Genomic DNA, 14,013 nt, shown 5'->3' on the forward strand with positions numbered 1-14,013 from the left:
CCTAAGAGTTATTTTCTTTTGTCTTTTGTGTCACCACCGACACCATGTTCTAAAGCCCTTCTCTCCCTTCTATTGCTGAGTGTTACCTGACCATCCAGGTGGGCAGCGGCACTTGAACGTCTGGAGACTCTCAGGCTCGCAGATGCCTCCATTCTGACAGGGCGAGCTGATGCAGACATTACTGAGAGGCGTCGTGCAACGGCGGCCGCTGTAGCCTGGCTTGCAGGTGCAGTTGAAGTCGACGGTATTGCCCCTGGGCACGGCGCGGCATGTGGCACCGTTCATGCATGGCAAGGTGGCGCATGGGTCATGAAACTGACACCTACTTCCTACGTATCCAGCTTGACACCTGGGAAAAACACAAACAGAGGTTGGAAACAGCTTTATCTCACATTCATCACTCATTAACATATAAACACTTACCCTTTGTCATTATTCAGCACCTAATTCAATAATGTTTGCTTGTTCTAAAAAAGAGATATCGCTACACAAACACGTCGGACTTGTTTTAATCGGTGCATCTGGATTTAGTATGACTTGTTGAAGTTAACTAACTCTGGGATGACAAGATAAGTAGATTTTGATAAGAAGGATGAGGATGGATTGAAATGTTATTTCTATCCACAATCTTTTTCAAGTAATTAATAATCAAGCACAAATTGATACGAAGGACTTTCAACGGAAACAAGACCGCGAGGGCTTTGTTTGGAAACCTACTCCTAGACAGGGTGTTTGACTGTACTTGTACTGCTGTAACATTCTATCTAATAAATATATTCATCATCATCATCATTTTGAAGATCCAGTACTACAGCATGTATTCCATCCTTTCCATGGATTTCAGTTCTGCATCAATTAATGATCTAAAAAAAATGTGTTTAGACAAATTAGTCTGCTAAAAAATGCTCAATCATTATTTATTTCACTCATTAAATAAACAATAAAGGGGGGGGGGGGGGGGGGGAGGGTAGATGGGAATGCCCTTTTTCATCCCACACCAAGCATAAGGGTTCAGAAGGGCAAGAAAACATGTTGCTTCTATCGAGGGTCATCCCTTTGTGCAGTGCTGTGCTTAGAAATCAGATGCTAGCCTTCACCATCAGGACTCACAATTCATTTCTCTTCAAGACAGTCCTATCCTGCTTTTCTTTTTTTTTTACAACGAGGCAACACAGCCATGAGAAACTGTGCTTTAAACAGGACATTCGTCTTTCCACAGCCACACCGTGAACAATGTGTTTCAGGCTGTAAACCAGAGTGGTCTGCACAGGGGGAAGTGGGGGGCAAAGTCCTGTGATGTTTCTCACAAGTTGTGTCTGGGTTTTAAACACTGTTGCTCTCGTGAAGAAGTTCCCAGAAAGAGAGAGAGACAGAGAAATAGAGAGAGAAAGAGAGCTATAGATCATAGGGTCACATGGGACTTGAAGGCTGTCCCCTGAGGACACGCACCGCTCAGCAATGAGGCCACACACAGTTTGCTTTTTACATAAATCACAGGATTTTGCATGACTATTTAATGGCCCCCTACATTTAACCTCAGCGCTCACACAGAACTCCAAAATGTATAATGACAAATGGTTTTATTCTTTAAATAATTATGAGATATTTGTGCTCTAATAATCCCAAACTGAAAAAAAAATTCCATGCATGTACAATAGTTAGATTTCCAATTATTTCCATCATCAATTCCATCAAAACTAAAAGTTAAATTTTGTTAAATAACATATTTTTTAACAAAGCCCTAATTTCGCAATAAAAGTCCTGAACTATTAAAAGTGACAGTTGTACAAACAGCAGCCGATAGAAAAACAAACCGACAACCATTGCTTGTCTCTTTCGGACAAAAAAAAATGCATGCAATAATACTGTAAATATAAAAACAACAAATGGTCTCCACAGATGTTTAGCGTGAGATTATTTCCTGTCCAGATGCAACGACATCGATTTAAATCACTGTGTTTTCAAACTGGTGGTTCTAATCTAGTGGGTGACATGTAAAACTGTGGAAAAACACTACCGGTAATAACAATAATCCAAATCCCAAAGTTCTTACATTTACGTCTAAAACCTGAAGACTTTTCATTTACCATCATAAAAGGCAAAAAAAAACAAATAAATAATAAAATTAAATACAATCCTTACATGTATATTTAGGAGGCTAGAAACAGCAGATGTTTTGCATTAAATTATTTAAATATTATCAATATAGTTAGTAAGTTTTGTGCTTTCAATAAACAAAATAACTAATCTGCGCTACACCGATAACCTGCCCGCTGCCAAAATCCCCTTTTCATCACATTCATGGATTCAAAACGGCTGTCAACAGAACTGGAAGACTATCGCGGCTTGATCTTTACAAAAACAAAGAACCACTTAATAGCATGAGAGATAGCGGCAGAAAAATCCTCAGCATTTGGAATTCTTCTTCCTAATCCGCCCTTCCCAAACGTCAAGAAACAAGAAAGGCAGCCATCATGAAAACCCTCAGCAGCTCTCAGCGATGATCTGCACCGTCTTTGACCCCTTTGTCAGTCCTCATTCATCCCGAGGACAAGGCAGCATCTATGGCATAGTGTTTGAGCTGCAAGCCAACTTTTATGGGAACTTCAAAGCAGCATGCCACCACCTCGGCGCTCGTTATTCTTCCCTCTCCAGAGAGGATTTGCTCTCGCATCAGACAAAAAGATAGAAAGAGAATGAAACAGAAGACCGTGAAGCATGACAGCTGTCAAGAAACCAACAAAAGAAAAATCTCTGAAAAGTGGATTCCTGTGAAGAACAAAATTACACAAGGAATGTACAGAATTCTAAATGTTCTCTCTTTTTTCTGCACAGACATCTGGTAGCTGAATACTGTTCTGGATTACAGTCATGCAGAAACAATGCTTTGCATAGAACATCCTGCCACCCTTTGCTGCACTTCTAATAACATCATAACCCCTTGTCACTCTCAAATACCTGACCAGAGCCAGCAAGTCTGTTAGCCCGGAGGGCCTGGCAGGACCATGTCCCCAAAACATTCCCAGGAGTCCAGTTTGTGTGTAAATGGGGACCGCGCCGTGCCCCCCCTCCCTGCAGGGACAGGCGTCTGTTTAGACAGGGTCTCCCTCTCATGGGATTAGGGCAGATTTAGGATTGTGGCAAGTAAAAGAAAACATGGCATGCTCGGCTGCCCTCTACAAAAACAGGAGTAGTGCATGGTGGCATGTCACCAAATAGAGACTGTCATTTAGTCTGGGATCAACGTGGCAATGAGAATAACCTGCCAATCAATTTTAAATTCAACTTTCAATATAATATCACAGCATATTCAATGATTAAAAATATCTTAAAGACAAACTCACAAATGTTAATTTACCTCAGAGGGTTTACATTCTGTAAAATATGGCGTGCTACTATTAGACACTTCACTCAGACTTAAATATGAACAGGCGAGTGAGGTGGTGACGGAGTGGAAAAATAAGATCTTTAGTCTTTGTCTCAACATATTCTCCTAAAATGACTTGAAGCCACATTGAAAATGATCATTGTTACCTCCGCCGAGGTTTTCAATGGAGCTTCAAAATGTGTTATCTCGGTTGATTATTGACCAATGTTTATGGAATTGGACACAGTCCTGTAGCGTGGGGGCCTCTATCTAACCACCGAATTTAATACGGAACAGATCCAGAATGAATTTTAACATTGATAACCCCATTTACAGATTCAAAAATCTGTTAAAAAATAAACATCAACTCCCATTCACTTTTACTTTTCATACTGTATAAAGATACCAAGAACAATTTAGAACCTTTTGGTGATTATCCAGACCATCTAATTACGAGGGGAATGAGCTGCTTGGTGGAGGTCTGCGCTCTCTGAGTGCTCTTCTAGTCTTACTATTTCAAACACGATCAATCTGCCATGTATTTTAAATAGCTCATCGTTTCTGTTCTTGTTCCCCTATCTGATTTAATTTGACATATTTTAAGGATAAAATTAACAGTGTTGCTGGGAATTCTTCTACGTAATTCCCGAGCCTTTCCAGTCCCCTGCAGCACAATAGAGGGAAGTGTGTGTGATGCACAGTAGCGGGGGGGGGGGGGGGGGGGGGGGGTCAGAGGAGAGAAGAAGCAGATCTGCCTGCTCGAGGGTCAGTCCAGTGTAAGTCCCAATGGCGGCGGCTGATGAGGTCGTGAGGTGCCACACGAGCTCGCTGGAAAAAGGCCGTAGGGAGCAGGTGCGCATTTTAATGAGACGGCAGCTGCTGCCCCGGCCATTCACCTCCCCCCCACCCTCCTCTTCCCATGTCGCCCATCCCACCACTCTGCCTCCTTCCTCTTCATGACACCCCATCTCATCACTACTGCAGCCTATAGCGACACAGAGACTATGACACAGAGACCAAGACACGAAAGAAGAGTACTGTATAAAAAAAAAATTATTAATCAATGTAACTGAGTCAGTCTGTGGTGGAGAACGGTTTTCAACCAGGGAAGAAATCTGCTGCCTCTGTTATCAAACAGTTAATAATCATCTGATTAAAGCCCAATAAAGTAACTGAAAGTAAAAGAAAAGGATTTCTACTCGGAGTCAACGCCACACTGAATGATGAGTTGAGCATTTTCTACAGTGCTGGGATGTGACCGGCCAGTCAATAGCTGGCAAAAGTGAAGGACACCGAAGGAGGAGAAAAAAGAGGGAGAGAACGTGAGGGATGAGTGGACTCATTGTTTTTCTTCTCCATTCAGAGTTGACCACAAACTGGGAAATATTCAGCTGGTGCACCTCCTGCTTTCTCTCCTCCTTCTCCCTCCTGTCTCCAAAGATTCTCCCTGTGAATCCTCTTTTTTTTTTAAAGTATATGGGTTTGAAATGTTTCTCTCTTTCCCTGTATTGGTTCCACTTCCTTCTTCAAAAACGTATGGCTGCTGGCATCCCCGTGCTCCCTTCTCTGCAACTTCTTTCCCTCTGAACCCTCTCACCTCCTCTTCTTTTCACATTGGGATTTATAAGTCTGAAGTGATGACTGCCAACCCCCCCACACACACACCCTAAACCCTTCTTTTATGTTACTCTGGGCTGCGTTGCAACTTTTTAATGGTGTCTGATGTTTGATGCCAAGGAAATCCAAAACACACACTGGCAGTGGGACAAACAATGGCGAGCAAAAGAAAGGAAACTGTAACCAGTTTGGTTGGGTCTCTGAGAGGAGAACGGTAGGAATGGGTTGCCAGTTCAGAAGGAATTTGGGCGTTTGCTCAAGAGTCTCCTGTCCTGCTTCTTAACCTGATGCTTGTTGGCGGCTTCACTTCGTGGTGTCTTGAAAGAATTTGCAGCAGCTTTGAAACCTGGCATCTGCACTTGCAAAACAGCCTAATGTCTCACACTGAGGCCGAAAAGACAAACAGCAGCACCCCTGCGCTCTTACCTCGGTGCACGTGGATGCACTGTGCAAACACACTCTTGCCGAGGTGCAAGCGATAAGTCAACTGTAGCACACGCTGGGGAAAGACGGATAACAGTTTGCTCTGCAACTTGGCAGGGGTCTGTCAAATACACGCTCAGCACAAAACCTATTTTACGGGCATCAGGCTCAACTGCCAGCGCACAGATATATTATAATGCAGGGGGAGTAAGACAAAAGATATTCAATGACTTTTATGGAGTCCTGGATGCATTGAAAACAAACAGAGCGATGCAGCTGCTTCAACAAGAGAACTCTGCTGGCGCTGTGATTGACCTAATCTCAACAGCAGCCGGTAAACTGGGCGGCTGGAAAGGTAAATAAAGACGACATGAAAAAGAAGGGCACAAATCAGAAGCTGAGCAAATATCAGGTGTTTGAGGGGTATTAAATAACTGCGGGACAGCATTGAAATTATATCAGTGGTAAGGCCGATACTGTTATTATCCTTCCTGTCATGCCTGTCCTGATAGCGCTCATTGTTCTCTCCGCTCCCGTCTAGGCAGTGTCCTCTTCTATTACTGTCCCAGTAGCCCGTGGCAACAGGTCTGTGGCACTGATGGGCTGCACAAGAGGGCCGGGCGGCGGCCCGAGCCTGAAGCAGATGTTGTGGTGACATGTGACCCTTTGCCAGCCTTCACTTTAAAGGGGCTTTCCTCAATGTTGGGCCGAGCTTCCATCTGCCATCCTTTTGAGGTCACAAACAGATGGGGAGAGCGGCTTTGAATGAAATATGTAGGCTACAAATGTTTACTGTATACAACAACAAAAAAACCTGGAATTAGCGCACAGATTTTTAGCAGCTGTACGTACCTCAATCTGTATCCATTTTGAGAGGCTTTATGAATTAGGCTGTGTATTCATTCAATTACTGAAGCGTGTAAAGCTCTGTGAGAGAGAGGATTACAGTCTGGTTCCACAACTGTAATGTATAATGCCTAATGATAATAATTATTATCATTAGGCATTATACATTATTTCAAGATAAATCTGATGGAAGTTGGCGTTTTTTGTGGTTGATGATATTCACCAACGTGTAGCTAAGCTCCGGCAAAGCGATGACGTCTCTACAATAAAGTCTGAATATGGCAACCGACATGAGCCAAAAGTGGTTAAAGTGGTGCACACTTTATTAGAAAGTCAAGCTGAAGCTGAACACACCCAAAATACAGAAACACTGCATTGCACAGGAAAACTACACCGAGTGCAGCAGGAACAGGCAAAACCTTCCCTATATTGCATCATTGTAAGTATATCTTTGGGTTGTTAAGTCTGTTGTTGTTAACATTTAGCACATTAATTAATACACTAATGTAAATAGCCTTTAGTTGCAGAAGACCAGTCAGTCAGTCAAACCTGGGATAAGATAAGCTAAACAGATATAAATAAGGCACGAGTTAGTAATGTATAAACCAGGGCTGTGCTGAAAGAGTTTCCTCTCTCAGGTGTCTTCTTCTTTCAATCAGGAGTCGAATTGTTGGTGGATATTTTTTACCTCTCATTTCCTGAATGTTTGGTACCGGTGCCGGTCTAAGTCCCCTTTAGTCTTCTCTGATCTGTTTTAAAAGCATTGGCCAATGGGGCCTCTCCCCTCTCCTGTACTTCTCATTTCCCCTTTTTTTTTTTTTGTCGTCTCTTGTGTTTTCACAGCACGCCGGCTGACGAGCGTGCCACCGCCGGTGGAGAAAATCCACACTGGAAAAATGCAGGCTTATACTCCCAGCTTCAATCACACAAATCAAGTACTTGGAAGTAAAAAATAACTATTCCACTAAAACCGAAGCAGGCACAAAAAAAATAGGCTGGCTGTTTGTTGTGGAAACCAAAGCAACCACTAAATCCCCACTGGTTACAGAAATTAGAGGGAAAGCACTGCCCCTCGTTGCCTCTCCTTACATCCATCCATCTTATCCTTCCCCTCTAATCGTACAGGAGAGCTGACCTGGCCGGCCCACATCTGGCGGACTTCATTAGAGACCCTGTTTATTTGGGAGCATTATTAGCCCATGGGAAAGAAGCAGCTTCCCGAGAGATCAGCCACTCTGTGTGTGTGTGTGTGTGTGTGTGTGTGTGTGCATGTCTGAGGACTCATCAAAGCTCTAATGACTTCAGCCTTCTAAAGTCTGGGAACCCCTTTGTGGCTTTACGGGTGTCTGAAGTTGTCGCCGACAGCGCCACCGGACACTACAGTTGTTGCTGTACTGCTCGTGTCCCACAAATCAGGACCAGGTTTAGGTTGTCAAACATGAAGAATTGATGTGCAATTTTATATTTCCTGAGTTCACCGGACTGCAGAATTACCTGTTGCATTTTACAGATGGAGACTTGAAATGTGAGAAATGAGAGGAAGCAGTAGTATTTATTTGAGTAACAAAAACAGATTACTGTATTTTAGCCTCTCAGAAAAGCAAAAGAACATCATTCAGACAATAAAGCTTCTGTAATTATGAGCGGCAGCCAATGATAGCGGTTAAGATGAATCGATGAGCTGAGGGAAGTGGAGGGTTCAGCTCTCGCTGCAGACGTTGCTGTGGCTGCTTAAGGGCACTGGCCTTTCATTTCATTAAACATGGAAAAGAGCTTTTACATATAGTTGGATTTCCCTTGTCGCCTTGCATTTTCCCTCACAGATATTGCAGTGGGCGTTGCCCGCGTCACGTCTGAAACGTTTAGGTGTGCCTTAGTCGCTCTCACTCCTCTGCACCAGTTGAGTTAACGTGAATTGCTCCTCAGTAGTAAAGACGTAATTCGGTCTGTATTCATAAAATTATAGAGTCGTGCACCCAACCCTTCAACTTGAGCCCAGTTATTTTGAGCAAATGTCAAATACTCACCAATAAAAGCAGAGAGTCAGCCCTAATCAAATCTATGCACAGAAGACTATATTAGTGAAGAAAAATGTAAAATGCTCTACTACTGCGTCTACACTACTGTCAATGTCTACTATGCTCTTCTGAATGGATTTAATTTGTGTACAATTATTTGCAAAGGACAGCTGAAAAAAAAATGACGAGGTGTTTGTCACGCTAACCTAAAAATGAGACGATCATGTCTGTATGCCAGTATGTGATTTATGAATTACAACTATGTCTCTGAAATAGAATAAATAATAATAATGCATCGGTTTTATAACACGCTTCTGGACACTCAAAGACGCTTTACATTGTGCATTCACTTCATACTTGGTGGTGGTGAAGCTACTGTCGTAGCCACAGCTGCCCTGGGGCAGACTGACAGGACCCGACCACCACCGACATTCACACAGGCAATGTGGGTGAAGTGTCTTGCTCAAGAACAAAACGACAGTGTGCACACGTGCCAGAGACGGGTTTCGAACCGCCAACCTCTCCATCGCAGGACGACCTGCTCAACCCCCTGCGTCACCTTCGCCCAAACAAAATGTAATATATATTCCTATATTATTAAAATATATAGTTCATTGTCTGTCTTGAATAGAGCTGTACATTTGTCCCCCTTGCAGGTGACCCTGGCTCAGACATGTGAGTGAGTTGTCCCGTAAACGCTTGTGTAACTGATGCCATGATTACGTATACTTAAAATCCTGCAGCTAAGCTGAACTTGTTCTGTTTCACTCTCTTCTCCTGGATATGCTGGAAGTCAGTCTGGCGGTGAAAGTGACTGAATGCTAAAAAGCACACCTGGCAGACAAAGTTGACCTGTTCCCGTGTGCAGCTGAATGGGCAAAACCACAAGTAATCAGGGGTATTATGAAGCATGCTGCTCTGCGTATGAGTCACATCCCTCTTAGTTGTGCTCCAACGTACCGACAGCTGGTCGGGCTGGGAGAGACATGAGAAATGGGGAAGTGTGGCTCGAGTCTGCCCAGTGTCTTTGTCTCAAACACATGGTGGCTGTCAGTCCTCGCAGTTCATGATCAAACGTTATGAGATTTATCTTGCCATACGCCAGCCAAGGAGGCTCAATTATCGCCAACCCTCAATGTTGAGGTTCCACACCACCAAGTCACTCAATTCAGCCAGAACGCTCTGAGGAGCAGCCCTCTCACCAGGCGGACGCCAGCCAAAAGGAACCCAACACCGCATCATGCAGTGCATTTCTCGTTGTGAGACGTTGATATGATCAGATATGGCACCTTTTCTTCCCTTGGGCCAACCTAAGAGTTTCCTGACTCTTAGGTATGGGGGGGGGGGGGCTTAAGAGGGACTGACGAGATAGAACAGAGGTGCCATTAAGGAATCGGTTAACCCAGAGAGACAAGGGATCATTTTCATTGAACTGGATGCATACTGTAGCAGCCGATGCTCATACCATCGGGGCATTACTGTAATATCCTCACTGAAGCTTAAAACTAAACGTTTGTCATCCGCACATTCAAAGATTTAAAAACTAATTATATTCTGAAGTACTGTCAATAATAAAGAATAATAATGAAAATAAAATCAATATCTTTGCTTGTGATTTGTAATCAGCTTTTCAGAAATATGATCTACTTTCAGGGAAGGTAAGCACAGGCATATGTAACCAAGCCACGTCTTGAGCTTGGGTTAGTTTGTCAATTGCAAAATCGGTTTGGATGGCGAAAAAAGAAAAACAAGTCAATCAAGAATTCTTCATGTAACGAATGATAAAGGTGCAGGTCCTCCTTCGCTTCCTTCGGCCAGCCCGGCTTCTCTCATTTCTCTGGACAGAGAAGAACTCTGCTTTGATTCTGGTCATTGTGCCACCGGAATCTGGGAGTTATTGTTCCGGACTGACTCGGCTCTGTCAATGCTCTCTCTCTCCTGCTGTCAAACCTGTGCAGCAAATATGGGCCTCCCAAAAGTTCTTTGTAGATAAACTTCAGTTGCAGATAAACTTCAGTCATATGGCGAGGGGGTGCTATCTGTGGTATGGCATGACAAGCAGGCATCTCTTCAAGACTACCGGTGCACAAAGGCATCCAGTGACATTGACTTCCTCAAGAGCAGCAGGAGTTTGAAACAAAACATTAAAATAATGAATTGAGGATTCATCAGCAAATACTTACCAGTAGTACTTATACTTCAAGCAAAGCAGGGTGACAATTACCTACCGATAAATATATCAGCTTACACAATAAACATGAACTGCAGTTTTCACATTTCACACTTGACACTGTGGGACCTTTAACATGTTTCTTTCCTCGTGTTGAGTTTCTAACAGGATCCATCTGGCTGCGGCTAATCCTTTCTGTCCATCTCTGCTCAGCTTTCAGTTCATGGCCCTGTCCACTGTGCTCTGCACAAAAGCTGCAGCATGAATTGCTTAAATTAAGGAAACACCTGACATTCATCCTGTGATACAGCTGCAAAATATCCTCTGTGTTTCTATTAAAGCAAGTCTGGGTGACATCGATTTTATTCTCGGCTTGAGATGAAACCGCTTTAGGACAAAGCGGTGGCACTGAGTTTAAAACAATTAGTCCTGTACTACGGAGAGTATAAGTATATGTATTAGTTTGCCTCATACTGGAATCTACTAATGATAATGTGACTATTGGCACTAATTAATAAGTAATGACTGAATCTGTTTGAAAGCTAAGGGTATCAGAATCAAAAACAATGTCTTCAAATGTCTTTATTTTAATGCAAAATCAGTTCAAATTCTAACTAACTGAAAATATTCAACTTGTAGTTGAATAGTATGTAGTATTATGACTAATCTTCCCATTTGTATAACAGGAACCAAATACTGTTTGGGTATTTCATCAGTACTTCTACTTCAAAAACATGTTTTTTTTCATTATGCTGGTTATTATTGACGAAGCCGAACTTTTTCTCAAGATTTCCACTTCTTCTGGTGGCAGAGTGACAATACAAAAGAACAGTGTGTTACATGCACAAGCACCGTTTCACACACACTGTGTGCCCGCGCAAACCCTTTTCAAAATCGCGAGGGTGTCCATCTCCATGTTTAATTGGAGAAGTCTGAGGAGGAGAACCGCGCGGGAGCACAATGATAGCTTTGTGGCCCAATGAGGAGGCTGGGGAGGTGGGGCGGTGGGTTGGGCGTGTGATTGAGGGGTGAATAACACAACCAGACCAAATTAAGATGTGGCGGGAGGGGGGCACGATGGCGCTTGCAGTTCTGTAGCTGTGACCCGGTCGGACCGACCACTGCAGCGCTGCGACAGTCAGTAAGATGACACTGACAGGTCAGGGTGGAAAGAGAGCCAAACACAAAGTGGGCCTATTGTTAAAAAATGAGTTCCAGCCAGAGCTGAAGCTTACCGCATTACACGAGGGCCCAAAACGTCCAATTGCAAAAACCTAGAGCTCAAAGTAGGCTACAAATATTTCACTAGTGCCATCTGTCCAGTGGAATGACAGACAGAAAGAGAGCCATTGAGGAGGGGACACAATCCCAGGAGAGGGGAGGGGAGGGGAGGACAGGTTGAGGGTCTCTCTGGGAAGCCTCACCCAGATTAGTCACACTGAATTAATCGCAATAGAGAACAATGGTCGCCGAGCTTCTGGAAACCCCAGCTGTCGCTTCGTGAAAGAAAGAAAAGCAAGATATAGGGCTACCAGATTTGGGTTGCAACGTGTGGTGGCAGTAAAACACACACACACACACACACAGTGACCCCCGTCCTCATCAATGTCCACTCCTGTCGAATCACTGTCAGCATTTGCCTCCCAGAAATAGCAATGTCATTGCAAACACTCACATGCCAACAGAACATCTGATTCATCTAAAACTCCACATCCTCAGAAGTTTTCTCCAAAGTTTCTCCAAACAATGAACCGGTTCAAGAGAAAGAATCAGAGCTTTAAGACTTACATGCATTCCCCATTTCCATCTGGACTTGCTTCACACGTCCCCTGGTTCAAACATGACTCCGTGGGCATGGAGCATCTCAGACCTAAGAAGGCAAAGTTTTAATACACCTGCACTTGAAAAAAAAAAAAACTTTTGAGAACTTCAGGTCAGTTTGAAAGCAGGACGGTTCACAACAAACAAACATAAACAAAAAAAACGGGCCAGTCATGACAAAGTACCATTTTTGTCTAAATGTGAACTAGGTGTGACTCTTGCCACCTCAATGTTCAGTTTTTGTGGTAAACTGGGACTTGACACTTGGTTGACAGTTGCGTGCGTCTCTTTGCAGTGGTCCCAAAAAGAATTTGCTATTTTGGTAGTAATGATTACAAAAAATAAAAAAATACCCTGTGTACAAACTGCAAAGGCATGCGTTCACATACCAGTGAGAAAGAAGTTGAGAGTTTGCTCAACAAGGGACCAGTGACACAGAATACGTTGAGCATGCAGAAGAAGACACACATTTAGGGCTAATGTTAACAGGTGAAGTCATATAACCGTCTGAAACTAGTTTAAATAAAATAAAATAAAACTTTGCTTCTGTAGTGTCTCCATCCGCAAACAAGTCAAGTGAACGCGGCGCTTTTAAAGCGGGATCAATCAAATGAAAGGACTTCCCCTGCTGCCACTCACCGAGCGTTAGAGTTATCAGCGACAACAACAAAGTTATGTTGACAAAGAAAATATGCATTCCTTCTGGTTTGTCCAAATCCACGTGGGTTGTTGCATAGATCCGAGACTGTGTCGTCCCTCCCGTCAGAGAAAAACTTTCAGGTCGTCTTCGAGTAGATCCACAGAGAGCGAGAGAGAGAGAGAGAGAGAGAGAGAGAGAGAGAGGCACAGCGAAGCGCGTCTGTGGACTCTGAGCACGGGATGCTGTCGCTGCAGATCCCGGGTTGGAAATGACTTGAGGGACACGCATCCGCCGCTCCGCGTGGAGGGGCGTTATTGTCGCTATCAACCACACGCACACGCACACGCACACACGCGCGCACACTCACTTAAAAGAAAAATCACACACTTGGAAACTTAAACTGGCAGAAAGAGTAAACTACAACTTACAGCAATAGATGGATGGATGGATGGATAGATAGATAGAAAGATGGATGGATAGATAGAAAGATGGATGGATGGATGGATAGATAGATAGATAGAAGGATGGATGGATAGATAGATAGATAGATAGATAGATAGATAGATAGATAGATAGATAGATAGATAGATAGATAGATAGATAGGTAGATAATACATTTTAATAATAGAATGTCAGTAAAATATTAAGACGCATATTGTCCCTTAAACCTGAGTATTTCCACTTTTTACTGCTATTCCACTGCTACATTCATAGCGACCAAAACTTCTCATTTGACTTTCAATCATTCATACCCTAATCAGTATAAAGAAGCAAAACGTTGAAATGGTGTCTACTTTTTCTTAGAGAAGGCATTTGTATTTTTTGACAGCTTTTTTTGTTTGTTTGGATAGTTCAAAAATAAACACGGGTCACATTGTGGGGACTGCTTGTTAGCAGTTAGGATCTTCTACAATGATAAAAAAAATGCTGATGGAGAAGTTGTCTCTTGTAGAGTCATCAAAAGGAGGAGCAGATTCACATCAGGTGATCTGTGAACGCAGCCTGAACGGCTTCACACAGGTAGATGTTGTCATGTCATGTACAGGTAAATAAGGCCGACGGATGATACCTGCGGTCATATGGTGTCCTTTTCTCATCAGTAGCTTTAGTG

The 14,013-nt window shown here is 43.2% G+C and overlaps 1 protein-coding gene across 1 annotated transcript in view; it reads right to left on the minus strand.

The window, feature by feature from the left end:
- LOC137893367 (neurogenic locus notch homolog protein 1-like) overlaps positions 1-12,959 on the minus strand; it is a 36,879-nt gene extending 23,920 nt beyond the window's left edge. The window contains exons 1-3 of the mRNA XM_068738826.1: positions 12,902-12,959; positions 12,230-12,311; positions 87-349 (exon numbers count right to left, since the gene is read on the minus strand). Coding sequence (XP_068594927.1) covers positions 87-349; positions 12,230-12,311; positions 12,902-12,959 — 403 coding nt within the window. The remainder of the gene's footprint in view (positions 1-86; positions 350-12,229; positions 12,312-12,901) is intronic.
- Between the last annotated feature and the right edge of the window lie 1,054 nt (positions 12,960-14,013).

This window comes from Brachionichthys hirsutus, chromosome 4, assembly GCF_040956055.1.
Source record: "Brachionichthys hirsutus isolate HB-005 chromosome 4, CSIRO-AGI_Bhir_v1, whole genome shotgun sequence".
Taxonomy (NCBI): domain Eukaryota; kingdom Metazoa; phylum Chordata; class Actinopteri; order Lophiiformes; family Brachionichthyidae; genus Brachionichthys; species Brachionichthys hirsutus.